The 17,993-nt window shown below is 46.2% G+C and overlaps 1 protein-coding gene across 5 annotated transcripts in view; it reads right to left on the bottom strand.

The window, feature by feature from the left end:
• Positions 1–517: 517 nt before the first annotated feature.
• The window catches only part of crebbpb (CREB binding protein b), an 81,661-nt gene continuing 64,185 nt past the window's right edge, over positions 518–17,993 (bottom strand). The window contains exons 8-31 of one of the 5 annotated variants that reach the window (XM_056288804.1): positions 17,851–17,988; positions 17,617–17,734; positions 16,893–17,067; positions 16,151–16,213; positions 15,571–15,692; positions 14,776–14,964; positions 14,264–14,635; positions 13,865–14,038; positions 10,851–11,040; positions 10,528–10,646; positions 10,176–10,415; positions 9,913–10,001; positions 8,419–8,529; positions 8,188–8,244; positions 7,976–8,053; positions 7,794–7,861; positions 7,551–7,701; positions 6,589–6,735; positions 6,375–6,488; positions 6,060–6,225; positions 5,777–5,944; positions 5,100–5,261; positions 3,909–4,190; positions 518–3,805 (exon numbers count right to left, since the gene is read on the bottom strand). In XM_056288804.1, the coding sequence (XP_056144779.1) occupies positions 1,511–3,805; positions 3,909–4,190; positions 5,100–5,261; positions 5,777–5,944; positions 6,060–6,225; positions 6,375–6,488; positions 6,589–6,735; positions 7,551–7,701; positions 7,794–7,861; positions 7,976–8,053; positions 8,188–8,244; positions 8,419–8,529; positions 9,913–10,001; positions 10,176–10,415; positions 10,528–10,646; positions 10,851–11,040; positions 13,865–14,038; positions 14,264–14,635; positions 14,776–14,964; positions 15,571–15,692; positions 16,151–16,213; positions 16,893–17,067; positions 17,617–17,734; positions 17,851–17,988 (5,788 nt within the window). In that variant the 3' untranslated portion in view covers positions 518–1,510. The remainder of the gene's footprint in view (positions 3,806–3,908; positions 4,191–5,099; positions 5,262–5,776; positions 5,945–6,059; positions 6,226–6,374; positions 6,489–6,588; positions 6,736–7,550; positions 7,702–7,793; positions 7,862–7,975; positions 8,054–8,187; positions 8,245–8,418; positions 8,530–9,912; positions 10,002–10,175; positions 10,416–10,527; positions 10,647–10,850; positions 11,041–13,864; positions 14,039–14,263; positions 14,636–14,775; positions 14,965–15,570; positions 15,693–16,150; positions 16,214–16,892; positions 17,068–17,616; positions 17,735–17,850; positions 17,989–17,993) is intronic. The other 4 variants (XM_056288806.1, XM_056288805.1, XM_056288807.1 and 1 more) reach the window with 4 other exon arrangements.

Raw genomic sequence — 17,993 nt, 5'->3', positions numbered from 1 at the left:
CTAACGGAGATTGTGATTTTAGCGAACGTAGCGGTACGGCACATCGCAAAGTATGTGATATGGTTACAGTGTCAACACCCCCCCCCCCCCGCGGGACGTCCAGGTAGCGTGGCGGTCTGTTTTCATCGCCTACCAACACGGGGATCGCCGGTTCGAATCCCCCCCCCCGTGTTACGTCCAGCTTGGTCGGACGTCCCTACACACAGTTGGCCGTGTCTGCGGGTGGGAAGCCGGATGTGGGTGGGTAAGAGTGGGGCAATTGGGGGGGGGAGGGGGGGAGGGGGGCATCCTCTCCTGCGCTAATGTCCCACAACAAGGGTCAGAAGACGGTATGACCCACTGAACTTTCGTTTTGAACAGAGGGATTGCAATTTAAAGTCACGTGGGCAAAAATCTTGTGTTTTTACCGGCGACAATTTCGCAGCGATTACCACAGATTAAAGAAACTATTAAGCAGCTGCACAATATATACCAAATGCATATTAGAAATAAAAGAAAATCTGAGCCAGTCTGTTGCACACAGGTTTATTTAACAATATGGTATATAAGTATGAAATGAGCCATTTTAACCAGTTTGAACAGTAATTTCATTCTTATTTTCAGCATATTTACAGTATTGTCAATCTGCATGACTTACATTAGAGAACAGTTCATCAATTCAAGTTTAATGCGAGAGAAAAAAAGAACTTTCTCTGAACACAAATCAGCAGTCAAACAAGTATTTCCAACCACAGGCAAAAGAGGTCTTTATAAGAATTTATTTAGATTGAAGGAGAAACAAAGCAATTTTATAACATCTGCAAGACAGAAATACTGGACCCAAGCCAGTAAAATGAACATTCCGGCACCTGTGAATGAACAAGCATCAGTGCAGGTTTTTTCACACCTGCATGTTGTTTTTAGGTGTGTGCAAGTGTAGTTCTATACAAATATCTTAAATCTCCCATAGACTTTGCAAACAGGAAAGACACAAGTCTTTCCCAAAAGGCATGTCCTTTTGAAAAATGGTATTTTAGAATAAATTAGCCAGGAATGAAGAGAGGGAGCAAGAGGTGAAACCTGGCAGAGAAGTTCCCAGACAAATTATTTTACAGTCTTCTCAACACAAAAATGCTATTAATTTTTCAAAGGTACAAAATAAAAAATTTGAATAATAAAATGAAATATTTTTTGTTTTGAGAAGTTTCATTAAAAAAGTCAATACCAGAGCATAACAAATGAAAAACAAATTAACACAACCAAAAGACCAGGACAAAATTATTTCATTGGCTGGTCTGAACCAAAAAATATATTCTTTGTGTCTCAACTGTCCTCTTTTTAAACAGAAATTATTCAAATTCCTCCATGTGTTGGAAGAAAAAGCAGTCTCTTGGTTTAACGAAAACGTTCACAGTCCTTAGGCCTCATATGACTCAATTAATTTCTTTGTATTTCTTTTAACTTTTTACACCAGTAAGTACAAAAGTTCTTGGATGGAAACAGAACAAGGCCATCGTCTGTCATAAAAATGCTACAATCCTTCAACAAACTTCTCTAGCGTGTCACCCGTTGTGTCACCAACCATACTCATGTCATTGCTTAAGCTCCCTCGATTTGGTGTGTTAAGCTGTGGGAGCATGGCACTCTGCTCTGGTGCACCAATATGTCCCGGCTCCATGGAACCTGGCATGGGGCCTCCCAGGCTGGGGTGTGGGGAGCTGGAGTGGAGGGCGCTGTGCTGGGGAGAGGGCTGGGGTTGTATCCGCGGGGAGGGACTGGAATGCGGGGGTTGCTGTGAAGGTGGACAGGGAGATTGCACAGGAGCTGGGGAGCGTACCTGGTTTCCCAGGGCATTGGCCATGGACTGGCCAGGTAAATGAGCTCCTCCCTGGGGTTGACCTTGGAGCATGTGGGACTGTGGGCTCATTGAGTTGGCCTGGGCTGGAGAGCCCATCTGCTGTTTCAGCATCTGCTGCTGCTGCTGCTGCTGGAGTATACGCTGTTGGAGGAGGTTCTGGGGCCCGTCCATCCCCAAGCCAGGTTGGCCCATTTGGGCCATGGGGGGGAGCTGGCCCATGGGTCCACCACCTCCCTGCATGGCCATCTGCTGCTGCATACGGAGCTGGGAGTAGCTAGCTGCCCCTGGCTGCTGCTGGGGAAACTGGCCGTGGCCCTGAGGCATGCCCCCTTGTTGCTGAGCCTGCTGCTGTTGCTGTATCTGCTGCATGCGGAGCAACTGCCGTCGGTACTGCTGGGGGCTGCCGTTGTGAGCAGCATTTATCATCTGACCCTGAGGGCCCATGGGGGACATTCCTTGGGGCCCTGCTTGCTGAGGTGGCTGCTGAGGAGGCTGCTGTTGAGGGGGCATACCTGGCCTTGGTACCTGACCTGGCTGCATAGCTGCCATGGCCTGCATTCCTGCCTGGGGCCCCAGCATGGCCTGAGGGCTCTGCTGTTGTTGCTGCTGTTGTGGCTGGTTAGCTTGGTATTTGGCTGTCCTCTGTTTGATGAAGGCAGCCATGAGATGAGGGTTGGATTTGAGGATGTTGAGGACCTGTTGTTGCTGCTGGGGGGAGCTGGGGGACTTGAGTGTACGGAGCAGGTCTTGGAGGGCACTGGGGGCAATGTTACTAGGCATCCCCCTGGGCATGCCCTGCTGCTGAGGTGTCATGCCCTGCTGCGAGGGCCCCTGAGGGGGCATGACCCCTGGCATCTGGAGGCCCTGCTGCTGGGGCATCATGGGCCGCTGCATGAGCTGGCCCTGTTGGGCCATGGGGGTTCCCTGAGCCTGTTGAGGGGCCATGGGGCCCTGCTGGGGTGATACCTGCTGTGGAGGACCCTGTGGATTCTGCATGCCTGGTCCCCACTGGCTCTGCTGCATGGCCTGCATCACCTGTGGGCCCCGTGGCCCCTGCATCATCTGCATCTGGCCTGCCATTGGCCCCACCATTCGGGGGTGGTTCAAGGGAACTCCATTCATGGTGAAATTCTGCTGTTGCTGTTGCTGCTGCTTTGCCTTGGCTACCATCTCAATCTGTCTGGCCACCTTAAGCGCTGCCAACAGCTGCTGTTGGGGTTGCTGCTGTGGGGGTTGTTGCGGAGGCTGCTGCTGAGGCGGCATGTTAGGCAGGGGTGACTGCTGCTGATGAAGGGGGGAAGACTGCGGCCCTGGTTTGCCCTGTGAGACAGGAGTGGGCGGCTGGCTGCTGCGGCCGTTGTTGGGGAAACCTTGAGCCATGGTGGCAGGATTGGGGGGCTGCTGTTGTTGAGGCTGATTGGGCATAGGCTGCGGGGTCTGCGGTGTGTTAGGCTGCTGTCCAGAGGTGGGGGTGCCGGGGGCGGCTGAGGTAGGTGGAGATGGAAGGGGCATACCCCGTCCTGCCATGGTGGCCATTCTGCGGCGCATCATCTGGGCCTGCTGGAGCCTGTGCTGCAGCTGCTGTTGGCGAAGCTTGTGCTTGATGTTCAAACAGAAGGGAACAGGACACTTGTTCTCCTGACAGTGTTTGGCATGGTAACAACACAAAGCAATGAGCTGCTTGCATACAGGGCAACCACCATTGGTCTTCCGCTTGCAGCCCTTGGTGTGCTGCACCACCCTCTTCATCTTCTGGCAGGATGGCAGGGAGCAGTTGGCATTGCGGCACTGGCAGGCGTGGACCAGAGACTGAATGCAGCGCTGGATACTAAGACGCCGGCTCTCCTGAGGGCTCTTGGAGGCCTCTCCACTTTGGCTGTTACTGTCATCATCCAGACCCAGGCCCCACTTGACCATCTGGTGCTCATGACCCTTAGTGTTGTAGCAGTTAATACATAGGTCAAAGTCCTGATAGTAGGGAAAGAAGACAAAGAGTTAGATCAAGTCTTAGATTTGAAATAAAACCACCTTTAAAAGGAATGGAAAAAGTCAGTGTTGTACAGTTTCCTACCTCACAAACTGTGCAGTGCCAGCGTGTCTCCACATGGTGCTTGCACTCATTGCAGGTGTAGACGAAGCGGTCCTGACCCTGGTTGTGCAGTTCTACCAGCATGCACATGGTGCTCCACTTACATCTCCTCAACGAGCTGAACTCCCAGTGCTTATCCCTCGCCAGCGTCAGGAAGGCATCACGGCCATCCATAAGGTCACACGTCAGTAAAGGGTCTGGATCCATGATAGGTGGTAAGGTGTTAATGACCGGTCCAGCATGGAGGTGGATGACAAAGAACACCTGGAGAAGAGAGAGAGAGAACTAGAACTTTCCTGTTTCACAAACACATCCATCCATCCATTCATTATCTAAACCGCTTACCCTGTTCTCAGGGTTGCAAGGATGCTAGAGCCTATCCCAGCAGTCAATGGACGGCAAGTGAGGAGACACCCTGGACAGGCCGCCAGGCCATCACAGGGCCAACACACACACACACACACACACACACACACACACACACACACACACACACTCACACCTAGGGACAATTTGGTATGGCCGATTCACCTGACCTACATGTCTTTGGACTGGGAGGAAACCGCAGCACCTGGAGGAAACCCACGCAGACACAGGGAGAACATGCAAACTCCACCAAGAGGACGACCCGGGACAACCCCCAAGGTTGGACTACCCCAGGGCCTCGAACCCAGGACCTTCTTGCTGTGAGGTGACCGCACTAACCACTGTGCCACCTTCACAAACGGAACCGTGTTTGTGAAAAAACACATACAGCATAAAAAGCGGTCTTACTGTGAAAACCGTACAGTGCCCTGCAGTTTTCTGTTGATATACTAAAATGGAACATACACTGTCTTATCACCAATGTAAAAACCTTTTGAAAGGGAGTCACTTTCAAATATGGTTAGCTGCACTACCAACACATGTTTAGCATGCTTACATACACCTGAGCTAAAAAAACAAACAAAAAAACCAAAAAACCCCCCACAAAAACACCACAATAACCTATATTGGGTAAATCAAAGCTCAGATGTAGAGTGTAGTTTAACAAACTTTTAAGTGAAACTGACCAGTGCATTTCAAAACTTTCCAATCTAGTCAGTGGAATGAAGGGGGGGATAACATTTAACTATCCAGAATAGACTGTTAAACTTGAAAAGGTGACTAATAGCTTAAGAGCTGGTAACTCACCTCCTTATGCTTCTCCATTGTGGCGTAGAGCTTCTGGGAAAGGTCATTGGCTACATTGGGCATCCCTGGCTTCTTCTTATTAGCACGGCTCAAACTGCTCTTGTTTTTGTTTGTTTTCTTGTTGTTCTTCTTTTTGGCATTCTTGCTGTCAGTTTGGGCTCCCTGGCAAGGGATAGAAATAAACATTCAGAGGGGCAGAGATTGCACAAGAGATGTGATAAGGTTATGCAATTAAGGCAAGTGGTTTTACAACGCCCGAGTAGCTGCTAAAATTTCTTTTTTTTTAAATTACGAAAGAACTGGGGATGACACAATTTGGAGTGAGACAAGGGCCTACAAACTAGCTGGTTATTGTTTGTCAGGTGATGGGCACACCCTTAACACAAATGCTTTACTCTGATTCATATCGTGGCCCAAGGCTGCCCATTAAGCACACTCACATCCATACACTTTACCTTACCACTTTACTTTACCTTAACCAGGGTTCATGTTCACCCTCTATACAAACTTGTGTGATTAAATCCATCTCTTTTTCCCTCACTTTTAACATGCAGTCATTCAAATCACAGCATTGCACTTTATACAGAAAATATGCTACATATTAATTATACCAATAAAATTCATGGACCAACTGAAATTCCACATTCAAACTCAAGCCATGTATCCAAACTTCTCACCTCAGGGGTCTCACAGGAGGCAGTGTTTTCCTCTTTCTTCCTCTCCTCCTCCTCTTGCTCAAGCTCCTTGATGCTCTCTTCCAGCACATTGGGCCAGAAATCACCCTCAAAGTAGGGAAGCTCATATGCACTGATCAGACGGTCCTCTGTTGCCTGCTTGAAAATGTCCTGCAAGTAGACCCCCCCCCCCAAAAAATTACTTCCCATTAGGTATTGGTCTCTTTACCAGGGTGTCTGGAGGGTCTCTCTCCACCCAGTGTGACCATATATTACCCTGCCTCACCTTGTAGTCGTGTATGATCCTCTCAGCGAAGGCCTTGTCTAGCATCTTCCTGTACCACTCCTGAAGCCTCTTGGGCTTGGGGATCTTCTGGTCCGGAGGGTGACAATGGAATATGTAATCATCTCCTTCACTGGGCGGGCAGGCCCAGATGTGGCCCATCACATACCTGCATGTGACAGGAGTTGATAAGATAGATATATACGTAGATAATAGAGACAGACAGACAGAGTAAGCTTCAACTCAGCACTAGTAAGAACGTTCCATCGGTAAAAAGAACATGGAACACCACATAGTATGACGGGAACTTTCACTTACCCCAGTTTCTTGACATACTCCAGATAGCCTATTAAGATCTCATGGTAGACTGCAGTCCTTAGCATGCGGGGTCTGAAGAAATGAATACTGTCGAGGTATGATATGTAAACCCGCCTGAAAGAGGGATGAGAATATGCAAAGAAGAAAGTCACCTAAAACAGAATGAAAGACATCTCTTGGCACACTAATATATCATCTTCTGCTGGGGTTTTACCTGGTGTTGGGAAAAGGGCATTCAGAGCCGTATTCCTGGACATGCATGCCGAAGAAGCAGACATCCACCCCGTCTATCTCCTCAAATGCAAAAAGTGCTTTGGTTCTATAAGGGAAGCTCTCAACCATCTCGCCTGAGTCCACAAACCTATTAAAAACAGAGGGACATGGAACAGTTCTGAAAATGCCATTCATTCATCATCAGCCACTTCTCTAGGGTTGGGTTGCGGTAGCGACATGCTAGGTAGGGCACTCCAGACGTCCCTCTCCCCAGCAACACCCTCCAGCTCCTCCTGGGGGATCCCAAGGTGTTCCTAGGCCAGATTAGACATGTAGTCCCTCCAGCGAGTTCTGGGTCTACCCCGGGGTCTCCTCCCAGTTGGCTGTCCCCAGTAAACCTCCAAAGGAAGGTGGCCAGGAACAGAGGTGTAAAAACCAGGTCCAGAAAGTAAAAGTCCAAACCATGTATTTGCTCCACTCATGCACTACACCAGCAGATTCTAGTCAACACCACTCCTCAACTCGGAAGGGAAAACTAGCTAATGAAATCAGCTGGTTTAGTAACATGGTTGGAGCAAAGGCACGATTTGGATATTTACTTTCTGGACCTGGTTTTTACAACTCTGCTCAGGAGGCATCCTAATCAGATGCCTAAACCACCTCAACTGGCTCCTTTCAACATGAAGGAGTAATGGCTCTACTCCAAGCTCCCTCTGGATGTCTGAGCTCCTCACCCTATCTCTAAGGCTGAGCCTAGACACCCTACGGATGAAACTCATTTCAGCCATTCAAACTCATTTCTGCTAATAATGCTGACCATTGCCATCATTATTGGCAGAAGTTGCACGTTAAAATAGCAGCTGGAATTGGATGGTATTGCTGTTTAAAATGCAATATGCCCTTTCAAAATAAAATCACCTATACATATAAGGGAGTCACTTGCAGAGAAGGCCAGTCTCTTACCTAGACTTCATGCCAGGCTTGACCTCGACAGTCTTGTCAGAGCTGGCCACCACCCGCACAAAGACCTCACCAGCTTCTGGGTGGTTCTGCCTTTTCAAGTACTTGTTCACTCTGTCCTCAATGTATGTGCCCAGCCTTGTAGACTGCAACCCTGGCAAACAAAAATATTGGGGATAAACTTAGGAAATTGACAGTTTAAGTGTAACGAAAGACTGCAGTAACACTAAGCATAGTACAACTTACTTTTGGCCGAAAACTTGTTCTCCTTTCTTGTTTTGCCAGATTTCTTGAGACAATTGTCACAGATAAAGCTAGAAGAGGAGCGGCATGTTTTTTGAAGGTTATTACATTAATCTCAAATGTTGAAGCATCTACTAAAATGAATGAAATGGTGTGCACGGATTGATTAGTGGGGTGGGGTTTACCCTGACGGCCAGATGACATCATAGTGCAGCACGCAGATCTGATGCATCTTCCGTCCACAGTCTTTACATTCAACAAACCTGTGAGGACAAACAACTGTCTTGTTCGCATCTAACTTTTGCACATTTAACTTTTTCCTACTGATTTTTTATCATCATGATTGCAATTTAAAAAAAACAGTCAAGAAGAAACTACTGCCTCTGCCAACACTCACGGTTCAGGATCCAACATGTCATTTTTCTTCTTTTCAAATTGTTCTTTAGATATCATTCTGAAAGCAATGGACGGCAAGAAGGTGATTAAGTTATGGCCTCTTTAACCAAAACTCAACCGCAGCAAGAAGCCCATCTAGAAAACAGCAACTCCCAAAATCATATTAAGCCTGGTTATTTTGACGAGATGATCTCACAGTGGCGCTAACAGCCACCCAGGTATACCAACTTACGTCTGCGGCTGTGCTGGATCATCCCCCAGGGTCACACTGTTGCCCTGGATCTCATTGAAGCACTTTTCGCAGAAGTGATACCTGTCGGCAATAAGGCCATATTTGGGTGAACTGCAGCCCGCACACACAGTAGCAGCACAGGCAAACCGGCACACAGGTTGCAGAATACGGAGTGAACGGCGCACAGCAACAACCAAGGACGGAGCATGGGCGGCGGACAGGCAGAGGGACACACACACACACACATAGGGCAGAGGTAAAGGTTAGTCACAATGGAAATGGTCATGACAGTCACTCACTTTCAAACTGGCACAGAAATGGGAAAAAAAAATGCTACAGTACTATATTAAAGACAGAACAGGAAGTGAATGTTGACAATAAATGATTTTGAGTTTGATAAAAGCAACTATGTTGAAAATTAACCATCTAAATTGCATGCCAGAATGAATAAAATGACAGTTTGACTACAATCATTCAGTTCATGGGCAACATGCATTATAAGGTGGTGAATGAATGATAGGACCATGCTAGGGGAGACAGGTTGTGGTAATGATGGTAGAAGGTCAAGTTTGTTCATGAATAACTGTCCCCCCTTTTTTTCTCCCCAATTGTATCTGGCCAATTACTCCGCTCTTTTTGAGCTGTCCCAGTCACTGCTCCACCCCCTCTCTGCCGATCTGGGGGGCACCCCGACCGACCAGAGGAGGCACTAGTGTAGTGACCAGGACAAATACCCACATCTGACTTCCCATCCGCAGACACGGCCAATTGTGTCTATAGGGACACCCGACCAAGCCGGAGGTGACACGGGGATTCGACCCGGTGATCTCGTGTTGGTAGGCAACGGAATAGACCGCTACGTGACCTGGATGCCCCATGAATAACTGTTTAAGTGTACATATGGACTTTACTAAGGAAAAGGATAATTCAGCTTTTGGCATATGAGTCCAGATTTTGTCACGCCAAATGAAGAAGTGATCTGTGGAAGCACCCAAAGACTTTCATTTTGTCTTGCCTCAAACTTGTTTGGCATTCTAGGGTATCCATTAAATTCTCATACAGACTGACGCTATGTCATAAAGTAGTATATCATAGGTTGATAAGTCTCATTGCATTTAGTACTGAATATCAGCAGTAAATGAACTGTACTGCATCAGTGTGGCTATAGGACTGCAGTAGCCCATTCTGAGCAGCAGGGGGAACATAGGAGCTGCTTCTGAGGCACAATGGACTCATGAGTGTGACAAAGGCCTGAAATGTGCATATTCTGCTTTAACACAAAATTCATCATTCAGTGCAGTCTGACTCACTTTTTAAAGGGAGAACTACACAAGTAAAATTCCTTTGGCCTCCTGGATTACTTTTCTGCATGTTATGTACCACTGGATGCAAAGTTACCTCTTTGAAGGTGCAAGAAGTCCACCCACTCTTCACCACCTAACCTTTATATTTCACCTGTTGCTATTACTCATTTTAGTCCTCATGCTGTCTTACCTGTTCTGGTAACTGTAGTACGTGCCATCCCTGGAGATGGTGCACAACTGTTTGCCATAGCAACACAGTGTCTGGGGGGAAAACTCATACTGTGGACAAACCGGAGAAAAGATCAAACTTATATGAATATTTAGTTCACTGTCCATTCACAGTAAAGAGCCTTATTTGAGTACACTAAAATGTGCACACTCCTGAATATGCCTAAATCTTGCTTCTTCTGGATCTCATTTCTTCTCTTATAGCCCCCACCTGCATCCACTCACCTTCCTGCCGCAGCAATAGCCCAGGCCCTGCATGACAGGGTCGATCTCGGCCTCAAACACCTCGGCCAGTTTGGTGCAGTATTTGTAGACCCGAGACGTCTTGCGATTGTACAGCCAGGCATTGTTGAACATGAGCCACACATCATCCACGTACTGCCAGGGCTCTTGGTACTGGCCTGTGTCCAGCTTACGCTTTATGGTGGATAGGTCAATGGGGTTTTTCACTATGTCAAAGTAGTCCTATGGTGGGGAGAATGAAAGGCAAATTGATTGAAAGAACCACTTAAGCTTCAGTGGCCAACAAGATTATGGAAAAGACTGGGGGGTGGGTGAGAGAAGTCCCTATACTCACAGGGATCCCCAGTAGCATGGGGTCTACAGGCTGTCTGAAGGGCAGTGACTCTGGGTCTTGCCTGTACAGGGCCTCCAGTGTGGGCATCAGGGCTTGTCTCAGCTCCTCTGGCTTAAAAACTGGAGAGATAGAATATAGCTTTACAAAACTAACCAGAGAAATGGCAAGAGGACTGGCATCTACTAATGTAGATATTTATGCAGGGGTTATCAGAGCAAACCACTGCATTGTCCCAAGCCCTGCATCAATCCATGCTTTATATCATTAACATTATATACCTGTTAAGGAAATATCTGGAGTGAAATAAATGCAAGGTGCTCTACTTTTTTTGCGGTTCTGAGCTGGGGAAGTGGTTGATGTGCTGTTGACCCCGCTCTCATCCTCATCTTTGGGCTCTGCCTTAATGTCAGGCTTTTTCTCCGGCTTCTTCTCGTCCATCTCCATTGGTTCTTGCTTTGGCTCCACCCCATCCGGCTCCTCCTTTTTCACCAGTGGAGTTTTGCTTTCCTCCTCCTGCCAGCAACGGAGTAAAGGTTAGCCAATAGCCCTACGGTGATGTTAAGTCAAGAGAAACTACAGACAATAAAAAGTTTCAGGATGGAAACGAACTGACCACTAAAATGTGGTCAAAAACCACAACCCCAATTTACTGGTTCCGAGCTCTGAGAACCCAATTGGTAGGTAATAGAGAACAGACGGTCTTTATGACCCAATTAGTAACAATTTGTCTATTTATTAATTTGCCATGCATCAAACCCTGACTTAATTTTTAGTTCTAGGATAAACAATTTCACCTATTACATGGGCCTTAACTGAAGCCTTTCTATAGTCAATTCTCACCTCAAAACCGCTTTAAAAAAAAACCGTGAGGAGAAGTAACAACTTCTGTCCACCATGTGACTGCATCATGACGCAACACTTTCATGTGTGACAGAATAGAAAACACGATTTGGAGAAGTTGTAAATTATCGGATTTCTTCCTTATTTTGGTTGTCGCATCTTGTTGTTGTTTCATGAACGTCAAAAAGAAACAAAAACTCTGCTGAAATAAAAGTGAAACTTGGATATCTGTTAACCTATGTTGTTATGTGTATTTTACCACATACGAGTATAAAGGACCTGATGCAACTATAATATGATAACCTTAAAGTACGCAAGTAATGATTGTAAAGTTTGACTACATCGCATATATCAAAGCATTTCAAAAAGACATTGAGGCGATCTACATTTACAAGCCAAAAACAGAAATGTACCATTCACCACTATACTGAGCAGAGCACAAGTGCCCTTAATGGGCATCCCTGCAAAATGCAAAATGTTAGTGAGAGGGAGCTGGGGTGTTTTCCAGACTAATATATCGTATTAGGGTGTTTTTTTGTTTTCCCCCTAAATTACAAATGGAATCATTATACTTTGAAGAAGTGCTTTTGTAAATATTGAAATCAAGTACTAGTTAATTCTCAATATTATTTTTAATTTGAAGTGCTGTTTCAAAATTACTTCTACTTAAATTGGGCACACCTCTCAGCAGTGTTGTAGTACTCAAGTCCAGGACTCGGACTCGAGTCGAACTCCTTAAGACTTGAGCACGGAGGACTCGGACTCGAGTATTGACTGCATTCGGACTCGGAAGTTGGCGATGAGGACTCGGACTTGTTAATTGATAAAGACTGTTTTTTTGTTTTTGTTAGTTTTTTGTACCAACAGGCCCTTTAATTTGACATAAGATATTGATAGCTGTATCAATACCGTAACATTATTCAATGTCATGCAAGGGCAGGCAGATTCACGTGCATACCCTCATGCAAATCCTGTTGGAACTCGACTCAGACTCAACCTTGATGACTCGGACTCGACTTGGACTGTTCTTTGGGGACTCAGACTTGAACACCGGGGACTTGGGACTCGACTCGGACTTGAGGTTTAGTGACTCAACTACAACACTGCCTCTCAGTTTAGAGTTGCCTGTGATACAGTACCCATTTGTGAGGATCCCACACCTTTTGCAGTAAGCAAAGTGAATTTCTGCACAAGTTTTCGCTCCATCTCCCTCCCCTGAAAACATTTAATAGGATAATTTCTCTATTAGTAATTTATCTAACAGCTATTTCTATCTGTTTAAGTAACAGCTTGAACAGCATTACAGAGCATTATGTAGTTGGTGGTCCAGTTTTATCAAGTTTTGATAAAAAAAATTTCACGTGTTGTATGTCCGCATCAGGTTGTGTTAATAGAACGCTGCTGGCGTGTGCAACCCAGCAATGCCTGTGTGTGTGTGTGTGTGTGTGTGTGTGTGTGTCTCAGTGGTCCTAAACAATAAACATTATTAGAGTCAACATTATAATTGCACTTTGGCCATCACAACACCGGCATTGAATTTCAGCCGTCACGCATTCCCACTTGGACAGGCGGGCAGATGTGTTTCGATATCAACATGGTTATCACACGTGACTGCAGCTGTACCCGAAAATCAACTGCGCAGTCAGTCTCCCACACCGGACGGCCACAGAACCTGCCCCCCCCCCCAACCTTCCGTTTTTATTTGTATCTCAGTATGTGTGAATTTGCTTATAAATGGTTTCAGGGTTCCCTTTGGCTAATGGGTGATTACTGCTGAATTAAGATTTTTCATGTATGCATATGTCACACATCTGGGCAGTTGTGTTACAGGGTTGTGATGAGTACGTTGTGTTTGAAGGCTACAATGTAAGCTAGCAATAAAAGTTATATAATCTAAGTTTGCCATCAGTCTAACAATTGTTCAATAATTTAAGATATGCCTATATCGTTAACACAAATGTGGTGTTCAACGCGTGTTCCACACTGATGTCATGACACATTGTACCCGCAGGATCTACTCCCCTTTTATGTCCCAGGACCTCACGCTTTATAAGTGTAGCACTAATTATTACATATTATTATAAGTGCTGGTAGCTACAGCCGACTGCATGTGTTCTCACTGTGCCGTTTTCCAAATATATATTCATAAAACTTTTCAAATAAGTTAAATGATTTGTTGAAATGTTTTCAATAATGCCATCTATTGGGTGGGCTGTTCTAGTCTCTTCTGCGGAAATTTTGTTGTCAGAGGACAAATAAAGTAAGAATTAATGCCAAGTGTGCTCTCTGGTTCACTCCCTGCACCCATAAAGAGAGAGTAATGATAAGAAAGCTATAAAACGCCAGTGTCAGACTTGAGGCTGGATGCTTTGGTAAAAATAACAAAAACCTTGGAGTTACATCACATCCGGTCGAAGGGATTTCTGCACTGTGCTCAATAAGCGGCTTGAATAACATTCGGTCTGGAATTTAAGGCTATGTAGCATAATGTGTATACCTCCATTTTTAAATCTGTCTGCTTCTTCCCAGAGCTGTTATCATCCTCCTCATCTTTTACTTCAGGTTTGACCTCAGAGCCATTCATGTCTGGCAGAGCTTGCTGGGAGCTGACCTCAGCCACAGATCCAGGAGTTGGCACCCGGTTGTCTATACTGGCAGCTGCCTGGGACATCTTAAGGGAAAGAAGGAGACATGTGACCAATGACAATGGGGCTAGGATTAAACCAGAAACATTATAATGCTTCCTTGTGACACCAATTGTATGAAAAATGCAATAACATAACAGAAGTGTGGGTCAAGAGAGCAAGAATGTGTTTCGATAGAAGCTAGCAAGGCCTACAGTTGGAAAGTGCATGTGGCATCTCAGTGAGCGCATGGAGGCTTTGTGGGTTCTCACCGGTGTGCTTGGGTGCTGTGGCTGCACTGAGGTGGGCTGCTGTATCTGGCCAGAGGGCTCAGACTGGGTTTCCAGGGGTGTGAGTGGCTGGGAGGGGGCGGGTGGCGTACCCAGGGCTGAGGGGGGACCAGGGAGGCCACTGGGTATATGGGTTGGGGTGGAGGAGGGCCCGCTTGCTGAGGCAGGAGTAGAGGGCTGGGGCTGGGACTGTGGGGGCGCATGGTGCTGCTGGAGCTGTTGCTGAGGCTGCAGGTTAGCAGAGGCATTGGGTGGAGGGGTGGCACGGAGCGGGGGCTGGGCAACAGGGCCGCAGGACAGCTGGGGGCCTAAGGAGCCCAGTGTATTCAGGGGGATGTTAGAATTCTGCTGCTGCTGGAAGGGAGAGAATGGGGAGTTAATTTACAGTATACATTCTCCCGTGTTTACCATATCCACATACAGGAGCTATGAATATGGCTTATTCAGACAGACAGCAAAGCATGTCCATCTCACCCAAACTTTATTCTCTTTACCTGTGTGACAGCAGCCTGTGCTGTGGGCTGGCCCAAGCCTGCATTCACATTCATCGCCCCACCTGCTGCTGCAGGGAACTGACCCTGGGGCAGGAACTGACCCTGGTTGGAAGGCTGGCCCACCATGTTATTAGCATGACTGCCCATCATGCCTTGGGCCTGAGGCATCCTTGATGGGGACATGCCCATCTGGAAAAGAGAAAAGACGGAATTAAAAGGAAAATCAAAAATAAGAGAAGACATCTACCATTGAATGTCTGCCAAGGGAAATAAACAGCAACTGAATGGAATTCAGCATATATACACGTCACCATAACAAAGTGTCGAAAGGGCCTGCCGCATAATTAACAAACAAATAGCGCTCTGATTTCACATGACAGCTGATCAAAAGCGGAGGATAAACATTAAATGGCTCCAGTCCAGGCCCCAGGCCCTGCCACCATTTCATTAAAGACAGATTTATCAGCCGGCTGCCAGCTCATCAATAGACCCTCGGTCAGCTACAAGCATCATTTTAAAAATGCCAATGTGGTGAGTGGGTTAAGGGCAGACAGGTATCCCAAAGAGTGCATTTCAAAACCAATGGAAGGGTACAGTGGGATAAGGACAAAGCCAAAGAATGTCTGAGAGGAAAAAAAGGAAAAACAAAGAGGTGCTAAGAATTAAAGTGGAGACTAAAATAAATGTAGGGTGCAGCGAAGGGAGAGCTCAGTAGGAGTGGCATCAAGAAAAGAAATGTGAGGAGGAGAAGGAAGGGAGAGGGAGAGAAGGGTAGGAGGGAAAGAGGAGTCTCACTGCTGGGACGGAGCTCATGTTCATCTGCTGGGGGTGATTTATGGGGGAGGCGGCACGTGGTCCCATGGGCGCCTGGGACATCTGCACATTCTGCATCGCCATGGGGTTAAACTGATTGATTCCTATGAGGGCATAAGATGGAGACACATACAATTTAGGTCTGCTTACAGTACTTGGGAGTTGTTGTAATTAAATATTTCATGCTCTGCCCAGCTGGGAGAGTCTTTGAATTAGCTTGGATAACCATCGGAGCTCAGATCAAGTCAGTGATTTACAATAACACATTTGGTTGAGTAACACCACACAAGTCTTCACACAGGTTGGTTGGAAAACTCAATCACTTTGCTGTCCTAAGTCTTTACCATTAACACTTTTGCCTATGCAATTAAGCAAGTTACCCTATGTACAACAGCATGATTATAGGCTTAATACCCACAAGGAGGGCCAATAGTGCAGAGTAAATTTTGACAGACAGAGCATATTCAAGAGGGTAACTTTGGGTATTTGAGAGGTTGCTAACTTAAGGGGAATAGCTGAAGTGCTAAATTGGTTATCATGAAGTCAAGGGGCGCACATATACCTTGAGAAACCTGCATACGATTCATAATCTGATTTGGCACGTTGGGCATAGGCACAGGTCCATCTAGGAGAAGACAGGAAGCAACAATGTTCATGCACAAGTTGCCAGATAGCTTTAGTAATGCTGTTCACGACACATCCAGTTCTTGATTAATTAATGCCAAATGTGTACAGCCTCGCATAGCCAGCCTGGATGCTGTGAGCTCAGCTCAGTTCACTTCGAGATATTAGTCTGGAAAGGATCCACTGAGAATCAATTGTGCCCGGCAGCTGGAAGCCAGACCAATCAGCAAACTATGAGCGGTTTAGATAATGACTACAAAGAGCAATGCTGCATTTTGAAAATAACAACAATGGCTGTGCAAGGAGAGGTTAGCATCGATACTGCTATAGAATAAATTTTACCAGAGACATTCACAAAGACAGCAAGAATCATGTACACTAGCTACACTGACTGACCTGCTAGCAATAGTGGTGTTTACTAACAGACCAGCATGTTTGGAAATGTAGTGCTCTGGTCCTACAACATGGGATTTGTGGCTCTGGCTAATTAAAGGTTGATCCAGTTGCCTGCTTGAGCCTTGCCTGACCACAATGAGCTAAGTGAAATTTTTGGGCCAACTCTGTGAGGCTATAATGTGCGTAGGTATTAACAGGTTTAGCTATGGAGGGCTACCATTCAACCCCTTATTTGTCTGATTCACCGAGTGTGACCTAGAATGCATAGTGAAATGACTTCTCACTGGGAGGTCGGACGGCCTGGCCGGGGCCCATAGCACTGGGCTGAGCCATACCAGGCTGCTGGGGCCCTGCCGCCCCAACCATGCCAGGCTGTTTCTGGAGCCGTGAGCGCCTCTTCTCCTCCAGCTCCTTCTGGATCTTATAGATCTTTTCTGCCAGGAAGTGGTAGTACTCATCCTATTAGGAGTGAAAGGAGGAGGAATAAATGACAGGCAAAAATGACATTTTGATTGCAAACTATTGTATTTTTCTCAAGCGTTTGCCTTTGCTTGCTAGTGTGAAAAGCATTCCGGCCCTTACAACATGAATATTGGCAATCTGTCTGTGTCTCCATGTCCAATGATGCTGTCAGGGTAGAGCTGGGTAATATATTGGTATAATATCAACAGAGATGTGCAACTAGATATTGCATATAACTTAAATGTTGCTCACGGTCTTAAAGGCCGCATTACTATAAAGTGATACAAATGTATGAGCTTATTAGACTGTTTTAGCTGAGTGAAAGGAACAATGAATGTCTCTAAATGTTTTTTTTCCCCATCATATCCACACTACTATTGATCATTTCTCAAAATTTTCCTGGGTGTAATTATCTATGAAAGCACCAATAGTCATTCTCAAAATATTGTCCCATTTTCAGTGTCAAGGTATCCAGCCAAAAATATTGTTATATTTCCTTTTGTGAGTATAGTCCAAGGATTCTGAAAGAGTGACAGAATTAGTTACCCTGCTATTGGCTGACTCATACATGTCCCCCTCAACCTTGCGTGCATATGCCACCAGGTTCTCCATCCGCCTGTCCTTCAGTGCTGCAGGGTCTGGGGTGGGAAATATGGCTTGTACTCTGCACCAAGAGACAGATAAAAATGAAATCCATGATAATTTAGTAGGCTTAGGTACAATGTGCAATGATGGAGCCCAAGTACTTCTGATATATCTTAGTAACAGTGTTGGACTCACAGTTTGTGCACCAGATGGGTGCGCAGGTCCTGAGTGACGTGCTCGTGCCAGGCCTTCCTTACTCCAGAGGCAGAAAGAGGGGTGGTAGACGGCAAATTACCCATGCCCCCTGCCACTGATCCATCTGGCATCAGCTGACTGGA

The sequence above is a fragment of the Lampris incognitus genome, chromosome 10 (assembly GCF_029633865.1).
Source record: "Lampris incognitus isolate fLamInc1 chromosome 10, fLamInc1.hap2, whole genome shotgun sequence".
Classification (NCBI taxonomy): Eukaryota; Metazoa; Chordata; class Actinopteri; order Lampriformes; family Lampridae; genus Lampris; species Lampris incognitus.
The sequence above is the reverse complement of the archived record's forward strand: the minus strand, read 5'-3'. Positions and strand labels throughout refer to the sequence as shown.